The sequence below is a fragment of the Hemiscyllium ocellatum genome, chromosome 30 (genome assembly GCF_020745735.1).
Source record: "Hemiscyllium ocellatum isolate sHemOce1 chromosome 30, sHemOce1.pat.X.cur, whole genome shotgun sequence".
Taxonomy (NCBI): domain Eukaryota; kingdom Metazoa; phylum Chordata; class Chondrichthyes; order Orectolobiformes; family Hemiscylliidae; genus Hemiscyllium; species Hemiscyllium ocellatum.
The window spans coordinates 38,116,111-38,131,952 of NC_083430.1; the positions used below are offsets into that span (position 1 = coordinate 38,116,111).

The 15,842-nt window shown below is 41.5% G+C and overlaps 1 protein-coding gene across 1 annotated transcript in view; it reads right to left on the reverse strand.

Moving 5' to 3' along the window:
• The window catches only part of LOC132829811 (protein lin-28 homolog A-like), a 134,707-nt gene extending 123,105 nt beyond the window's left edge, over positions 1-11,602 (reverse strand). Inside the window, exon 1 of the mRNA XM_060847174.1 lies at positions 11,404-11,602. Coding sequence (XP_060703157.1) covers positions 11,404-11,602 — 199 coding nt within the window. The remainder of the gene's footprint in view (positions 1-11,403) is intronic.
• Between the last annotated feature and the right edge of the window lie 4,240 nt (positions 11,603-15,842).

Consider the following 15,842-nt stretch of genomic DNA (forward strand, 5'->3'; position numbering starts at 1 on the left):
CTATGATGCTCTAGGGATGCCTGTACAGGGGTTCAAACACATTTACTCCTGTGTATTTTTACACCTCACTATCATTTGCTGACCCACGTCCATTCCTGCAGTTTGTTTGGCACCAATTGCAATCTTTTTCTTTGAGATTTGACAGTACTATTGGCTGCCTCCAGGTCCCATTCTCCCAGTGTCTCCCAGAGATCTTTCATGAACTTCTCTTTGGTAATCTCTTGGATTTCTCTTCTGCCAAAGGTGGGGATCTGCAAAAGTATTAGTGTACAAATGCACTGTCCGGTTACCAACACATTGGCAAAAACCCCAACTCTTTTGATTTGGTGCTCCTTACTCCAATCAGAATCAAAAAGAGCACCTCATCCCATTTTCCTGTTCATTTAGCTTCTTCCAAAGGCTACCTTTAATGCCTATCCATCTTCTTCACCATCTCCTGAGGATTGGGAGTTTAGTGCCACCTGTCATTTCTCTTCTCTGCCCAACAACTTCAGAGTGGCCTACATCACCTCTCGTTGAGGTGACTGCTTGATCCAATTTTACAATCTTCGGGCATCACCAGCTACAGATCATTTTTTTCACGAAAGTTTTGGCTGGCCATGGTGCAGTTGCTGAGTTGCATGGGAATGCTTCCACCTATTTGGTAAAATTGTCTACCAACACCAGGCAGAATTGATTGTGTTTCTTGGAGGTTGGGAAGTGCCATTTGAATGCACTGTCAAGGGTCCATCAACCCATAGAGTATGTCCAATGGTACCTTCCATCTTCATGGGTCTGGATTGTTTCCAACGCTGACTAAAGATCTTTTACTGTAACATCCATATCTCCTCACATATCGCTCCACCACCTTACCAGAGTAATCCATTGCACTATGGTCTCAGGACTGCGTGATTTGAAGTGATTAATACAAGAGTAAATTATGCATTGATTTTGTGTGTGTGTATGTATACTGGCACACTACAAACCCAAATAACTATACCCACATTCTCTGTGAAGTAGAGGACCTCACTTGTCCTTCTATGAGTAGAGGTCACATGTTTGGTAGATGCTATTGAAAAACCTATTGTGCATAGTTTCAGTGCATCTCTACAATAGTACACCTTGCAGCCACTGTGTACTGATGGTGTGGGAGCGTGCTTCAATGGTGCTACTGAAGGACATTATCACTTATTATCTTGTCAATACTAAACACTTCAGGCTTTCCCATCACTGACTGGCAGCACAGGAAAGCAGATGTGTGCTGGAGGAAGTGAGCAGATCAGGTAAGTTGTGTGGAGAGAGAAACTGTTAATGTCCAGAGTCTGATCTAACTCTGGTTCAGAACTGAAAAGGCTGGAAAATGCTGGTTTTATGTTTTAGATAAAAGGAGAGTAAGAGCGAGGGGAACAGATGGTGAGGGTGCCTGGGATGTAAACTAGAGGGTAATGTGTGTAAGGTGTGTAAGGAGCTAAGGGGTAACTTTTTCACCCAGAGAGTGGAATGTGCTGTCACAGGAAGTGGTGGAGGCTGGTACAATTACAACATTTAAAAGGTATCTGGATGGGTATATGAATAAGAAGGGTTGAGAGGGATATGGGCCGAATACTGGCAAATGGGACTAGATTGGATTGGAATATCCGGTAGGTGATGTATAACTCTGGGACTCGAAAAGGATAAGTAGGATTTTCTAAATTCTTTAATTATGGTCACTGTGGTTATTCCTCCAAATCCCAGAGGTGCTCAAACCCCTTGTAATAAAGACTCAGATCCTATGTAGAATGGATTCTATCCCTTCCCCCAAACTCTCTTGAGGGAAACACATCTTATTAGTTTAAAGATTTGAAGGGTATCACTGCCTGTATTACTCTGGAGAGCTGAAGTGTTGAAAATGTAATGAGTGAGGTTTATTGATAAGTTTATTGATTATTTTGTGAATAGCCCATTGCTCATCCCATGGTGCAGATATAGATGAATAATTAGTGATTGATTCTTACAATTGCTGTCTAATGATTATTTTCTTTCCAGGCTTTGTACAATTCCTCTCATTTGGGTGAATGTTTGTTCAAGTTTCAAGTCATCAATAAATAACAGTGAGCCCTTTCATTCCAAGCCACTTATCCTGGGAGTCTGGATATGTTTGGTAATGGAAGTTCAAAACCATCTGTGACAAACTCAATATTCAAATGCCTGGTTAAGGGATCACACACAAATTCAGGATGGGGTCTATAATCAAAAACAGAAATTGCTGGAGAAACTCAGCAGTTCTGTCAACATCAATGGGGAAAAACTGGAGTTAATGTTTCAAGTCCACTGACTCTTTATCAGAACTCTGAAGAGTGATAGTTCTCAAAACGTTAACTCTGCCTTAACTTCATAGAGTCTGACAGATGTGCTGAGCTTCAGCAGCAATTTCTGTCTTTCTTTCAGATCTCCATCATCCACAGTTCTTTGTTTTAATAAAGTCTGAAAACAACTGACCTGTTAGATCTACCAGTGGAAGCTGGGAGGACTTGACCCGACAAGTAGTTGCTAGCTAAGTCTCAATGGGTAACAAGCGTCACCTTAGGTCGGAAGATTGTGGTCTCAAGAGTCCATGAAAATTCTGCATTGATGGAGATGTGGCTTCCTGGATGAGGCACTAAACTGAGGACCCATCTCCTCTCTCAGGTGGATGGAGAGAACCAGCACCATGGTCAATATTTGTCCCTCAACTCACACGTTTGAACAGGCTATCTAGCCATTATCTCATTGCTGTTTGGGGGAGCTTGCTGTGAAAATATTGACTACTTCATTCCCTGCATCACAACATTTCAAAAGTACATTATTAACGGTAAAGTTCAAAAAGAAAATGACACCCTGAAGTTTTGGACACTGCTTTTGAAATGAAGCCTTTCTGTGGCTTTCTTAAAGCATAAGAATTGGCTATTTCGCTGAATTAGTCCATCACTGCACTCTAATCCATCAGCATAACTTTCTATTCCTTTCTCCCTCACAGTTTAACCAGCTTCTCCTTTAACACAACCATGTTATTTGCCTAACTTCTCCATCTGGCAATGAATTTCATGTTCTCACCACTCCCTGCAATAATGAGGATTTTCCTGAACTATTCCACTACCTTCTCCACCAGACACTAGCATGTCTGAAGTTTTATCCTTCAGATGAACTTGTTGTAATGATTCAACTAGACATTAAAAGATCCCACCTGTTCTCATTATACCTCAGCCAACATCTCAACATTGAGTCATTCCACGAAAAAACAAACATCGAATCATTTATCAATTTCCATCTGTGAGACCTTCCTTTGAGCACATCAGATACTTTCCCAATATTAAACAATAACTTCACTGACCACAAGGCATTTTTCAAGATTTTGAAGGGATATAGTAAGCTGTAGTTTCAAATAATGCTCTTATTTCTTCCCCTGAAGCTACTGGCAATTCTGCAATGTAATGCAGGCTCTCGTTGCTCACTAGGTGGAGCTCATGCACTTCAATCCTGGTTTATACTATGGTCTAATTTGCTCCCAATACTCTCTCTAGTGTTATTTCGATGCTTTCTACAGTGCACAACAAAACAATCAATCATTTTATTGAAGCTGAGGTTTTAGATTCTTAATAAAATGAGATACATCCCTCACCAAATTAAATGGTTTAAATCCTTAGTTCGAGAGTGGCGAAAGGATTTCTATCATATGTACAACATAATCTTGTTTTCCAGCTTTAATTATTTGATTCAACAAATTATGATTGATTGGTTTGTTATTAATTAATTAGAATAGTTTTTGTTGTGTGTGCTGCAGAACCAACCACGTGCCACCAATTCTCCTTTATAAAGTAAACATTGAACAAGTTAGAGCGTTTCAGGTGGGGCTCTCACATAAACAAAAATCAAAGGGTTAACAAAATTGTTGCAGACCGACCGTTCCTTCTTAATATTTGTACTCAGCCTGTTCAGGTGTGGTATGGCATATTTTTGGAGTAGGTGGGATTGCAATCAAGGATTCCTGTCCCTGAGAGAGAGCTCTGCATCACCACAGCCCTGTCTCCTCCTTTCTATACAAGGTCACCAGTGTGGTACTGACAGAGTGCTACACTGGTGGCGATGCTGCTTTCTTTATTCACTCCTGGGATCTGAGCATTGCTAGCTAGGCCAACATTTATTGTGCATTCCTCATTGCCCCACAGAAGGTGGTAAACTGTCATCTGGTTGCAGTCTTTAGGCTGTTTCTTTGGGCAAAATGTTACATTGACATCCTCTCTATCTGCTGAACAGTGAAATACCCACATGGCACTCTTTTGAAGAATAGCAGGAGAGTTATTCCCAGCATCCTGATCAATATTTATCCTTCAATCAATATTGTAAATATTAGATTGGCTGGTTATTGTCATGTCGTTGTTTGTGGGAGTTTGTTGAGCACAGAATTGACTGCTGCACTTACTACCATACAACAGTGACTAAAAGCTCATTAACTGTAAAATGCTTTGATCTATCAGTTGGCTGTGAAAAGAATTAAATAAATGTAAATGATTCTTTCTAAAAAGATTCTGTCTTCCAGAGGATGTCATAGAAACATACAGCACGGAAACAGACTCTTCGGTCCAACTAGTCCACACCAATCATGTTCCCAAACTAAGCTAGTCCCACCTGCGTGTGCTTGACTCATATCCCTCCAAACCTTTCCTATTCATGTACTTATCCAAATGTCTTTTAAACATTGTACCTGTACCTGCATCCACCACTTCCTCTGGTGCTTCATTCCACACACAAACCACTCTGTGTAAAAAGGTTGCCCCTCATGTCCTTTTCAAATCTTTCTCCTCTCACCTTAAAAACATGTGCCCCACATCTGAACTCACTCACCTGAGAGAAAAGACTCTTGTAATTCACCTTATGTTTGGCCCTCATGATTTTATAAACCTCAATAAAGTCACCCCTCAACCTCTGACGTTCTAGCGAGGAACGTCCCATCCTTTCCAATCTATTTTTATATCTCAAACACTCCAATCCCAGCAACATCCTGGTAATTTTTTCCTCAACTCTCTCCAGTTTAATATTATCGTACCTTAAGTCACAGGTAGATAGGTCAGTAAAGAAGGCATTTGGTATGCTTTCCTTTATTGGTCAGAGCATTGAGTACAGGAATTGGGAGGTCATGTTGCGGCTGTACAGGACATTAGTAAGGCTATTTTTTGAATATTGCATGCAATTCTGGTCTCCTTCCCATCAGAAGGATATTGTGAAACTTGAAAAGGTTCAGAAAAGATTTACAAGGATATTACCAGGTTTGGAGGATTTGAGCTATAGGGAGAGGCTGAATCGGCTGGGGCTGTTTTCTCTGGAGTGTCGGAGGCTGAGGGGTGACCTCATAGAAGTTTATAAAATCATGAGGGGCATGGATAGGATAAATAGACAAAGTCTTTTCTCTGGGGTTGGGGAGTCCGGAACTAGAGGGCATAGGTTTATGGTGAGAGGGGAAAAATATAAAAGGGACTTAAGGGGCAACGTTTTCACACAGAGTGTAGTGTGTGTATGGAATGAGCTGCCAGAGGAAGTGGTGGAGGCTGGTACAATTACAACATTTAAAATGCATTTGGATGGATATATAAATAGGAAGGGTTTGGAAGGATATGGGCAGGGTGCTGGCAGGTGGGACTAACTTGGGTTGGGATATCTAGTTGGCATGGACGAGTTGGACCGAAGGGTCTGTTTCCATGCTGTACATCTCTATGACTCTATGACTCTAAGAGGCCTCACTAACGTCCTTTACAACCTCAATATGATGTCCCAGCTCCTGTACTCAAAGGTCTCAGCAATAAAGGCAAGCGTGCTAAACACCTATTTAACCACCCTGTCTACCTGTGATGCAAATTCCAAAGAATTATGTACTGGAACCCCTAGGTCTCCCATTTCTACAACACTATCCAGGACTCTAGCATTGATTTTTAAAGTCCTGTCCTTTTTTACATTACTGCAATGCAATACTTTGCATTTTTCCAAATTAAACTCCATTTGCTACTCCTCAGCCCATTCACCCAATTGATCAAGATCGCTGTAATCTTAGAAAACATTCTTCACTCTCTATATATGTTGAGTAAAATTCCTTTTCAGCAACAGTCCATTCAGTACACTGTCACACGGATCACTGCTCTATCTTCTTTGTCAGTGAAAATGAGAAACTTTATTAAAGGGGCTAAAAATCCATTGACCTTTATAGCAGTTTAATATCTCATTAGATGCTGAGAGAGTCTGGCAGGCAGGGATGGAGGTCATTTTAACTTCATTGTGAATTGTTGCTGGGATTTCACTACTACCAACAATCTGTTAATTAGAATCAAAAAGCAGTGATTTCCAGGAAAAAGAGAGGGAAATGGGTTTTAGTGGTGATTCAGGAATCAATCACAATCAGCAAATGATGAGGGACATTTAAATGAATATTTCCTCATAATGTGAACTAATGTTTTTGTTGGAGGATTGATGAAGTTGTGTGGCTGATATTTTAAGTGGTGTCAATCATTATAAAAGTCCAAACTAAGATTCTGAGTCTCCTGCAACAATGACTATTCTCCAAAAGGACTGTCAGATGTACCATCTTTTTGGCTGAGAATTAAATAGAGTCTACGATCTGCTCTCTCAGGGAAAGATACATGGCACACTTTCAAAGAACAGAGTGAGTTCTCTGCAGTATCCTGGACAATATTTATCTTCAGCGAACCTAAAGGAAAGCAGATAATCCGGTCATTATCAATTTGCTGTTTCCGTAGCTTATTGTGTGAAACTCGTTTGCTGAATTATGTACTTTAGAAAAGTGACTACATTTTTAAAAAGTCTTTCACCAGTTGCAAAGTGCTTTGTGAGGTCGTGAGGTGGTGAGTGGTACTATATAAATGCACGTGTTTGATTCCCATACATCTCCAGCACTGTGAAATTTCCCTCTCCCATTATCTGCTTCCATTCTTGTCTAATTAATGAAGGTTGATTGATTGATGTGATTACTGTATCATGCAACAGCCGTGAGAGCTGAAAGTGAACTGGACCGGTCTTGGTGCTGGCTTGTCCAGCAATTGGCATGTTTCTATACTTCATCACTAAATGTGATTTGTACATAAGGAAAAACAAATTAAGCAAAATTAAAAGACAGTACCAAGTGCTCATATTTGAATTTAATTTAATTTAATTTATTGCCACATGTATCAAGGCACAGTGAAAAGCTTTGTCTTGTGAGCAATACGGGCAGATCACAGAGTTAAGTAAATAATAGGTAAACAGCGGCAAAAACAATAACACAGGTATGCTATTAAGTTTAAAGAGTGTACAACGATTGTAGGAAATAGGAAACGTAGGTCTGCATGCAGGAACTCACAAGGAATTGACTATATCCAGCACCATCTTGCAAAGAGACAGAGAATTTCTATGACTATTTTTACAAGGAACTTTTATCTGTTCTGTCCCCAATATAAGCCCAAACCAAATCTGAAACACAAACGCCAACACTATTGTTGAAGCCAAATTGTTGGGAAAGTGTTGGAGTGTGTGAGGGGGGAGGAGGTGAGAGGGTCACTGTTAGAAATAACACATCAAAACTCGCGTCCAGAATAAACAATGAAAGATAGAAAGAGAGAGGCAGAGGCAGTGTGTCGGATAGAGTTACAGATAGCAACAAAGACATAGTGAGGATAAGAGACAAAGATAGAGAGATTGAAGAATATGTCAATTACTGAGAGACTGAGATGAGCAGCAGAATAAACAGAAATAGAAAAACTCAGTAAACTGTGTAAATTCATTTAATTTGGAAGTTGCTCAGAAATTGACATATATAGTGGACAATAAATGTGCACTATCCTTTCTGTATCAGTCAGCTTAACATGCAATAACATTCAAAATTGATGTGATCACAGTGTGACCAACAACAGTATTCATGGTGACTTCTCAGTGAAGGATTCTGGCCTGGATTGTAGTTAAATTCTGGTTAGGTCTGTCCCTCTCTATTCTCAGTCACAAACCTCTTATAGCTAATTCAATTCTCACATGAATCTGGTCTCATGGAGCTAATATCACTGGGGCAAGCTGTGGAAAATCTCTGAACTGGAATATTTCAGCTGGAATCCTATAGGCAGTGGCATGACATATCAGAGAGAAATTATGTCTGTAGGATAATCATTTAAAAATTTCATTATTCATTTCTTCACAATGCTTCCACTGCACTACAATTGTTAACAGGGGTAAATAATGCTTCATTGTACCAGGTAGCTCAGGATATAGCACAATATCATCAGTATTCTGCCTGCATACTGGTTTCTATTATCGCCTAATTGGGTCCCACTACTGAGTGTAACTGGGGTAAAGTTGACACTATCAAGATGCCCAGCAACCAACAATACAACAAGGGGACAGGGCAGGGAACATCAACCATCACATTAATTTGGCAGTTAGTAAACCTCACAAGGAAATTAGAATGAATCCAGTGTAAATGTGAATTTAAACCACAAATGCAGCACAATTTTGAATGTGTGTGTGAATGTTTCTGTCCATGCACCACAAGTACTAAGTTGGTGCTATGCAAAGTTAGCAAAGTGATGTTTTGCAATAAATGTGGGCTAACCAACTGCTTCAACTGAAAACCTCACCTTGTTTCATTAAAACATGCCCCAGTAAGTATCAAAAACATTTTGAAATTTCCTGAGAAACTCAGCAAGTCTAGGAGCATCAGTGGAGAGAAAGCAGAGTTAATGTTGAATCCTTTTTCAGAACTGCTATGTTTCACTGTTGATGTGAATGTGTGTCAGTGTTGGTTTCTATGTGTGCATTCTTTCTTTCTGAGTTTCTTCATTTCTCTACTGTTTGTGAATGTGTTCCACAGCCCTGGGTATGTGAGAGTTCACTTATTTCTGTACGTGAGTTCATGTATGTCCCTGACTATGACAAGAGTGTTTGTGTATCCCTGCCTGTGATAATGTTTATTTGTATACCTGCCCCTCATCAGGATGGGATCTGGCTGGGTGTTAAAGAGGCTTGGTCTGAAATCTGGATGATGGTGAAGTGTGGAAAGAAGGTGTAAACCAATCAGTAGGTGACAGAAACTTTCTTGCACCTCTTAATGCCCAGTTGCTGGATGGTGGATGATGTACTGAGAACTCATGTCTGCATTGTCAGCAAATCACAAAACCTTGACCCATAGTCTTAGATTGGAACTGCACAATCAATCTTGTCCACCTACCTCAGTCTCAACCCTGCGCAGCTTACTGCTAAAGAATAGTACTTGATAGCACTGTTGATAGAACCTTCTATCATTTTCTAATGATTGAGAGTAGACTGATAGGCTGGTTATTGGCTGGATTGAATTTTAACTACTTCTCGTGGACAGGACTTGTCTGAGCAATTTTTCACATTGCTAGGGAGATGCCAATCTTGTAGTTGTACTGGAACAGCTTAGTTAGGAGCATGGCAAGTTCTAAAGCTCAACTCTTCAGTACTATTGCCCAATGTGGTAAATTGCCCAGGAATGTCCTCTACATAAAAAGCAGGACAAATCCAACCCAGCCAAATGCCATCCCATCAGTCTACTTTTGATCACCTGTAAAGTGATGGAAGGTGTCATCGACAGTGCTATCAATAACTTGCTCAGTGACACCCGATTTGTGTTCCACCAGCGCCACATGGACAAAACAGCTGAAGTCCAGAGGTGAGGTGAGAGTGGTAGCCCTTGACATCAAGGCTATATTTAAAAAGGTGTGGCATCAAGGACCCTTAACAAAACTGAAATCAGTGGGTAATGGGGAAAACTCTCAAGTGTTTGGAGTCATACCTGACACATAGAAGATGGTTGTGGTTGTTGAAGGTCAGTCATCTCACCTCCAGGATATCTCTGCAGAAGCTCCTCAGGGTAGTGTCCTAGGCCGAACCATCTTCAGTTACTTCATCAATTACCTTCCCTCCATTGTAAGGTCAAAAGTGGGAATGTTTGTCGATGATTGCACAATGTTCAGCACCTCTTGCAACTCCTCAGTTACTGAAGCAGTCCATGTTCAAATGGACTGGACAATATCCAGGCTTGGACTGAAAAGTGCCAAGTAATATTCACGCCATACAAATGCCATCACCAATAAGAGACAATCCAATCACCATCACTTGACATTCAATGATGTTACCAGATTTTTAATGTTACCATCAATGAATCCACCATTGTCAATATCCTGGGGATTACCATTGACCAGAAACTCAACTGGTCTTGCCATATAAACACAATGGTTACAACAGCAGTTCAGAGGTCAGGAATACTGTGGCGAGTAACTCACCTCCTGATTCCTCAAAGCGTGTTTATCATCTACAAGACACAAGTCAGGAGTATGATGGAACACCTCCCACTTGCCTGGATGGGTGTAGCTCCAACAACACTCAAGAAGCTTGACAGAGTCCAGGACAAATCAGCCCATTTGTTTGGCACGACATCCACAAGTATCCACTCTCTTGACCATGGATGCTCAGTAGCAAGTGTGTACCATCTACAACATGCACAACAGAACTTCACCAAAGATCCTCAGACAGCACATTCTAAACCCATGATCACTTCCATCTAGAAGGACAAGGGCATTTGATACATAGGAATACCACTGCCTTCAAGTTCCCCTCCAAGTCACTCACCACCCTGACTTGGAAATATATTACTGTTCCTTGACTGTTGCTGGGTCAATATCCTAGAATTCCACCCCTAATGGCATTGTGGGTCAATCCACAGCAGATGGACTGCAGCCGTTCAAGAAAGCAGCTCACTGCTACCTTCTTAAGGGCAACTAGGGACGGGCAATAAATGCTGACCAGCCAGTGATGCCGACATCCCACAGAAATGAAGAGTAAATCGAGCATTGTCAGAAAGTGGTGGGTGCTCTTCATCTTTGTGAAATCTCGTGACATTAGGCATTCTTTGATATCACGTAGAATGAATCCAATTGACAGAAGACTGGCGTTTGTGATACTGGGCACCTCCAGTGGCTGCTGAGATGGGCCATTCACTTGGCACTTCTGACTAAAGATTGTGGCAAATGCTGGTGTCACTCCTGACATACTCTGTTGCATTCTTTGTTGAATCAGAGTTGATCCCCTGGCTTGGTGGAAACAGTTGAGTGGTGGATTTGTTGGGTCATGATGTACAGACCGTGTTTCATTACAATTCTGTTGCTGCTGAATGGTCCACTGTATCTCAAAGACAAAGTTCTGAGTTGTTAAATCTTCAAAGTCTGTCATATTTAGCCTGGTGTTAGTATCACACAACATGATAGAACGTATCAATATGAAGTAAAAATTTTGTCTCCACAAGGATTGTGCTGTCGTCATTCTTGCCAACACTGTTGTAGACCAGTGCATCTGTAATTGGTAGATTTGTGAGCATGAGATGATGTGGGTTTATCCCTCTTGCTGTTGCCCCGCTACCTGCTGCAAGCTCATTCTCACAGTTGTGTCCCTTAGGACTCAGTCGGCTCGGTCCTAGTGATGGATTCATTCTCAGTGCTTCTTCTAAATGGTGATCTTCATAAAGGGGAACAGATTCATCAGCTGGGTTGGTGGTGTGGTAGGTGGCAATCAGCACAAGGTTTCCATGCCCATGTTTGATGATGCCATGAGATTTCATAAGGTCCAGTATCAATATTGAGGACTCTCAGGGCAACACCATTCCGACTGAACACCTCTGTGCCACTACTTCTAGTGGGTCTGTCCTGCCAATGGGACAGGTTGTACCCAAAAATGGTGATGGTGGCATCTAGAACATTATCTGTGAGGTACTATTGAGTGTATGACTATGTCAAGCTAATCTGTGGGACAGCTTTCCTACTTTTAAGACAATTCCCCAAATGTAAATAAGGAGCGTTTTGCAAGATTAACATAGCCATGTATGCTGTTATTAATGCTGGTGCCTAAGTCAGTGCTGGTTGGTATGTTGCTTTATTCCTGATTGACTTTTATGTAGAAATTTGATGCAATTGAATAGCTTGCTCACCTATTTCAGAAAGCATTTAAGAGTCAACCATATTACTGTGGGTCTGGAGTCACATGTAGGCCAGAGTTTACAGTAAGTGCTTTCTTATGTGGGAAATGTTTAGGATCTAGAATGTACAACCTGGGAGAGTGGGGGAAGCAGATTAAATTGAGGTCTTCAGAAGAAAGTTGGATAATCATCTGGAGAACAAAATGTAAGGGCCACAGGAAAAGGCAAGGGAATAGGGCAGCCTAAGTTATTCTTGCAGAGAACCAGCACAGACATGACAGGCTGAATAGCCTCCTTCTGAGCTGTAAGAGTCCACAGTTCAATAGAAACAACTTGATTCAGCACTTAGCCTCTGAGTTAGAAGATTGGGCTTTTGAACCTCACTCAAGAAACGTGAGAACATCATCACATCTGATATCTCAAAGTCATGCCAAGTACTGTGATATCCTTTCAACTAGCTATTAGCGAAACACTTCTATCCTTCTCACTCCGGCTTAGGTGAATGTTTAAGGGTCAATTTCAGCATCAGGCATTAGAAACAGGAGAAGGCAATTTAGTTCATGAGCTTTTTTAACTGTTAAATTAGATTAAGTCTGATCCATTATACAACTACATGTTATTAACTTTGTTCCAAATTAATTCATGTACTTAACCAACAAAAATTTATCCTTCACAGACTAAAAAACTTCAATTAACCCTTTTCATCCCCTTCCCCCATTGATCACTGTCTTTGGGGGCAACAGAGTTGCAGATTTCTGCCTGTCTTTCTGTGAAGATGTGTTCCTGATTTCACCTCAGAATGGCCTGGCTCTATTTTAGATGTTAACCTAATGCTCTGGATTCCCCTACAATAGGACAATTCTCTCGATTCAATTTTTACCCTTTTCTTGGCTAAGTGTCAGTTTCGTTGAGTTCATGCAGAGTTTCCTCGAGGCCTAACAAGTTGTCTTGATGTGTCTTGAAAAAACCTACCTCATTAAATATCTACCAGTCCCCTATGACACCCTCTAGCCCCATTCTACCCCTTGCTACATCCACAATAACTTGCCACTGCTGGAATGGACCAGCAACCCTGGCCTGCTACCATTGCTAGAAGCTTATTGTACACCCGGATCCTAAGAGGTAAATCTGGAATGGCTCTACACGATTCCTGACATTTAGTCTGGCCGTGGCAGCGAAGGGAAAATTGGGTGCAGCGATTTGGAGGTCCTGATGGACTGGGTGATGCAAAGCTGTAACACCTTCTTGTCCAAGCACCAGCACAGGAAGCCACACTATCAGACTGTGCCAGCGTCCTCTGAGATGACCAACCATGTCATTGCATTCTCAACCATCCGGAAGAATGCCCAGCACTGTAGGAAGAAGGTCACCGGCCTTTTCCACTCCACCACTGTAAATGCCAACATCTTCTCTCCCATATTAGGAGAAAGTGAGGACTGCAGATGCTGGAGAGTCAGAGTCGAAAAGCATAGCACTGGAAAAGTACAGTAAATCAGGCACAATCCGAGGAGCAGAACACTCAATGTTTTGGGCATGAGCCCTTCATCAGGATGCTGCCTGAGCTGCTGTGCTTTTCCAGTGTCACGCTTTTCAACTCTGACTCTCCACCATCTTTAGTCCTCACTTTCTCCTAATGTGGGACAGAAGACCCTGATCATCTCAAGTTGCTGACTGACTGTGTCCAAGCCGTGGATTGGTACCAGAGGTTGCCCTGTGTTACAGAGCCAGGACCCCCTGAGCGAACGCTATCCCATTTGAATTAACTGAAGCCTGCTGACAACCGTGACAAGCTTCCTGGCTTTGGGTCTGCACTAAATATCACAGAAATACAACAATACTGTGTGTTTGGTATCTCTGGCTGAGGGGCAAGGCAGCAAAAGGGCAAGGCAGGGATACTGTGAGTATCCAGGTAAGCTCAGAATGATTGTGTGGTCAGAGAGGAAGCAAACAGCCCAAATATTGGCCCAATTCAGTCCATGAGCAGGGTGTGTATCCCTGAGCACACAGTGTTCTTGCTGTAGCATTACAATGACAGTTACCCATGTAGAAATGTTCTGTAAGTGCTATGAGGATTCCTAGAGACTGACACATGTCAGATGCCAGTGGAGTGGCATGTGATCACTGCTAATGGAGCATGCCCTGAGATATTAATGTCACTGTCCAACATGGAGGTCCTTTGGAGCAAGCAGCAAGCTAAAGTTGCCAGGTACCCGCTCTGACCTCCACGTTGAGAACTCTCAGCTAGTGGCAAAAGGTACAATAGAAAGCTGAATAAGGTGAGATCTGCAGGAAATAAGGTTGTTAACTAAATAGGCAGCTCTCCACTGCCTAGTGAGAATCTCACTTCAACACCAGCAGCTTATTTAAAAGACATGATGAGTTTTTCCTAACATTGAGATAGGACTGGCTGCATTTCTTACACAATTCTACTGCATTTCTCATCATAGCCCACACTGTTCAAGCCCCTATATGGTTCCACTCTCTGTATGTACACTATCCAATTCCTTTACAATTGTAAGTGCATCACTCTGAAGAAGAGCATGTAATTCTCCGAACTAAAAAAGAACAATTGGTCATTCATCTGTGTTGTGACTGTTTTTTGCAAAGCTCTCAGCTGTTAAGTGTCAGTTGCTTACTCATATACCTCTGAGTTTGAAGATAATGGATTCAATTGTCATCTGAAGACTTGAGTATTGAGAGAATATTGAACTATCAGAGGTACCAGGGTTAGTATGTATTTATCCACACCGTCCAATGAGTCTGAATTGATTGCTGGCCTCCACATTTTGTTGTAGTTTACTTAGAACTAATATAGCCAACATTAGCTAGCAACTGGTATCTCTGATTTTATTCAAAACGTAATCCATCTTCTCAGTAACAGAAAACAAAAAGACAAATGGGTTCTAAACATGACAAACATATGAAAATAATAGTGTTTACTGAGTCTCTGCCTCTGAGTTTCCTGCTCAGTGCTGGAGCCAAATTGTTGGGTAGGTGTTGGGGGTATGCAAGAGGCAGGAAGTGGTGGATCATTATTTAAAATAGCACATCAGAGTATGTGCCCAGAATAAACAATGAGACAGAGGCAGAGGAAGACAGAACAAGAGATATTTAAAGAGATAGAAAGAAAACCACACAGATTTAAAAATAGAGAGGAAAAGAAAGAGGTGCAGAAGAAAAGAGAAGCAATGAGATTTTTAAAAAGTCTCAGAGGCACAAGAGAAAGGCAGAGAGGTTATTAGAGAATAAAAGACTGAAAGACAATATGCAACTTGTATACGTGCAATTTAACTTGAAAAATCAGTCAACATTCACAGAATCACAGACGTGTTAGAGAGCAGAAAGAGGCCATTTGACACATCATTACTGCACCAGCGTGATGACAATGCTAATCTCATACCTTTTCCCTGTATCCCTGCACTCCATTTCAATCCAAATCATCAACCATGCTCTCTTGGTTGCCTCAGGATTGACACAGGAATTGACACAGGAAGCAAACATGGGATTTTCAAACCCCTCTACCAGTCAGCGTAATGTAGCATAACATTCAGAGCTAGCATGAACACAATGTAAATAACATTAATTTGGCATGTGGTTCCTTAATCACCAACTCTGAGATGGATCATGGATAAATCCGAGATGGATCTGTTCTTCGAAATCACAATTTTCAGTCACAGGTCCATTCCATTTAACTGAATCCTCTCATGAATGAAGACAACAGTGTGTGAATGTGTGTATGTGGTTGTTTGTCAGTCCATGTGTGTGTGTGCATGGGTGTGTGTGTGCGTGTGTGTTGTAGGTCCCTCTGAGACCTCAGTAAAGCTGCCAACAGTAGGCTGTGGGCTGGCTGGGTGTGAAAAGAGCTTGGTCTAAGCTCTGGGTAATG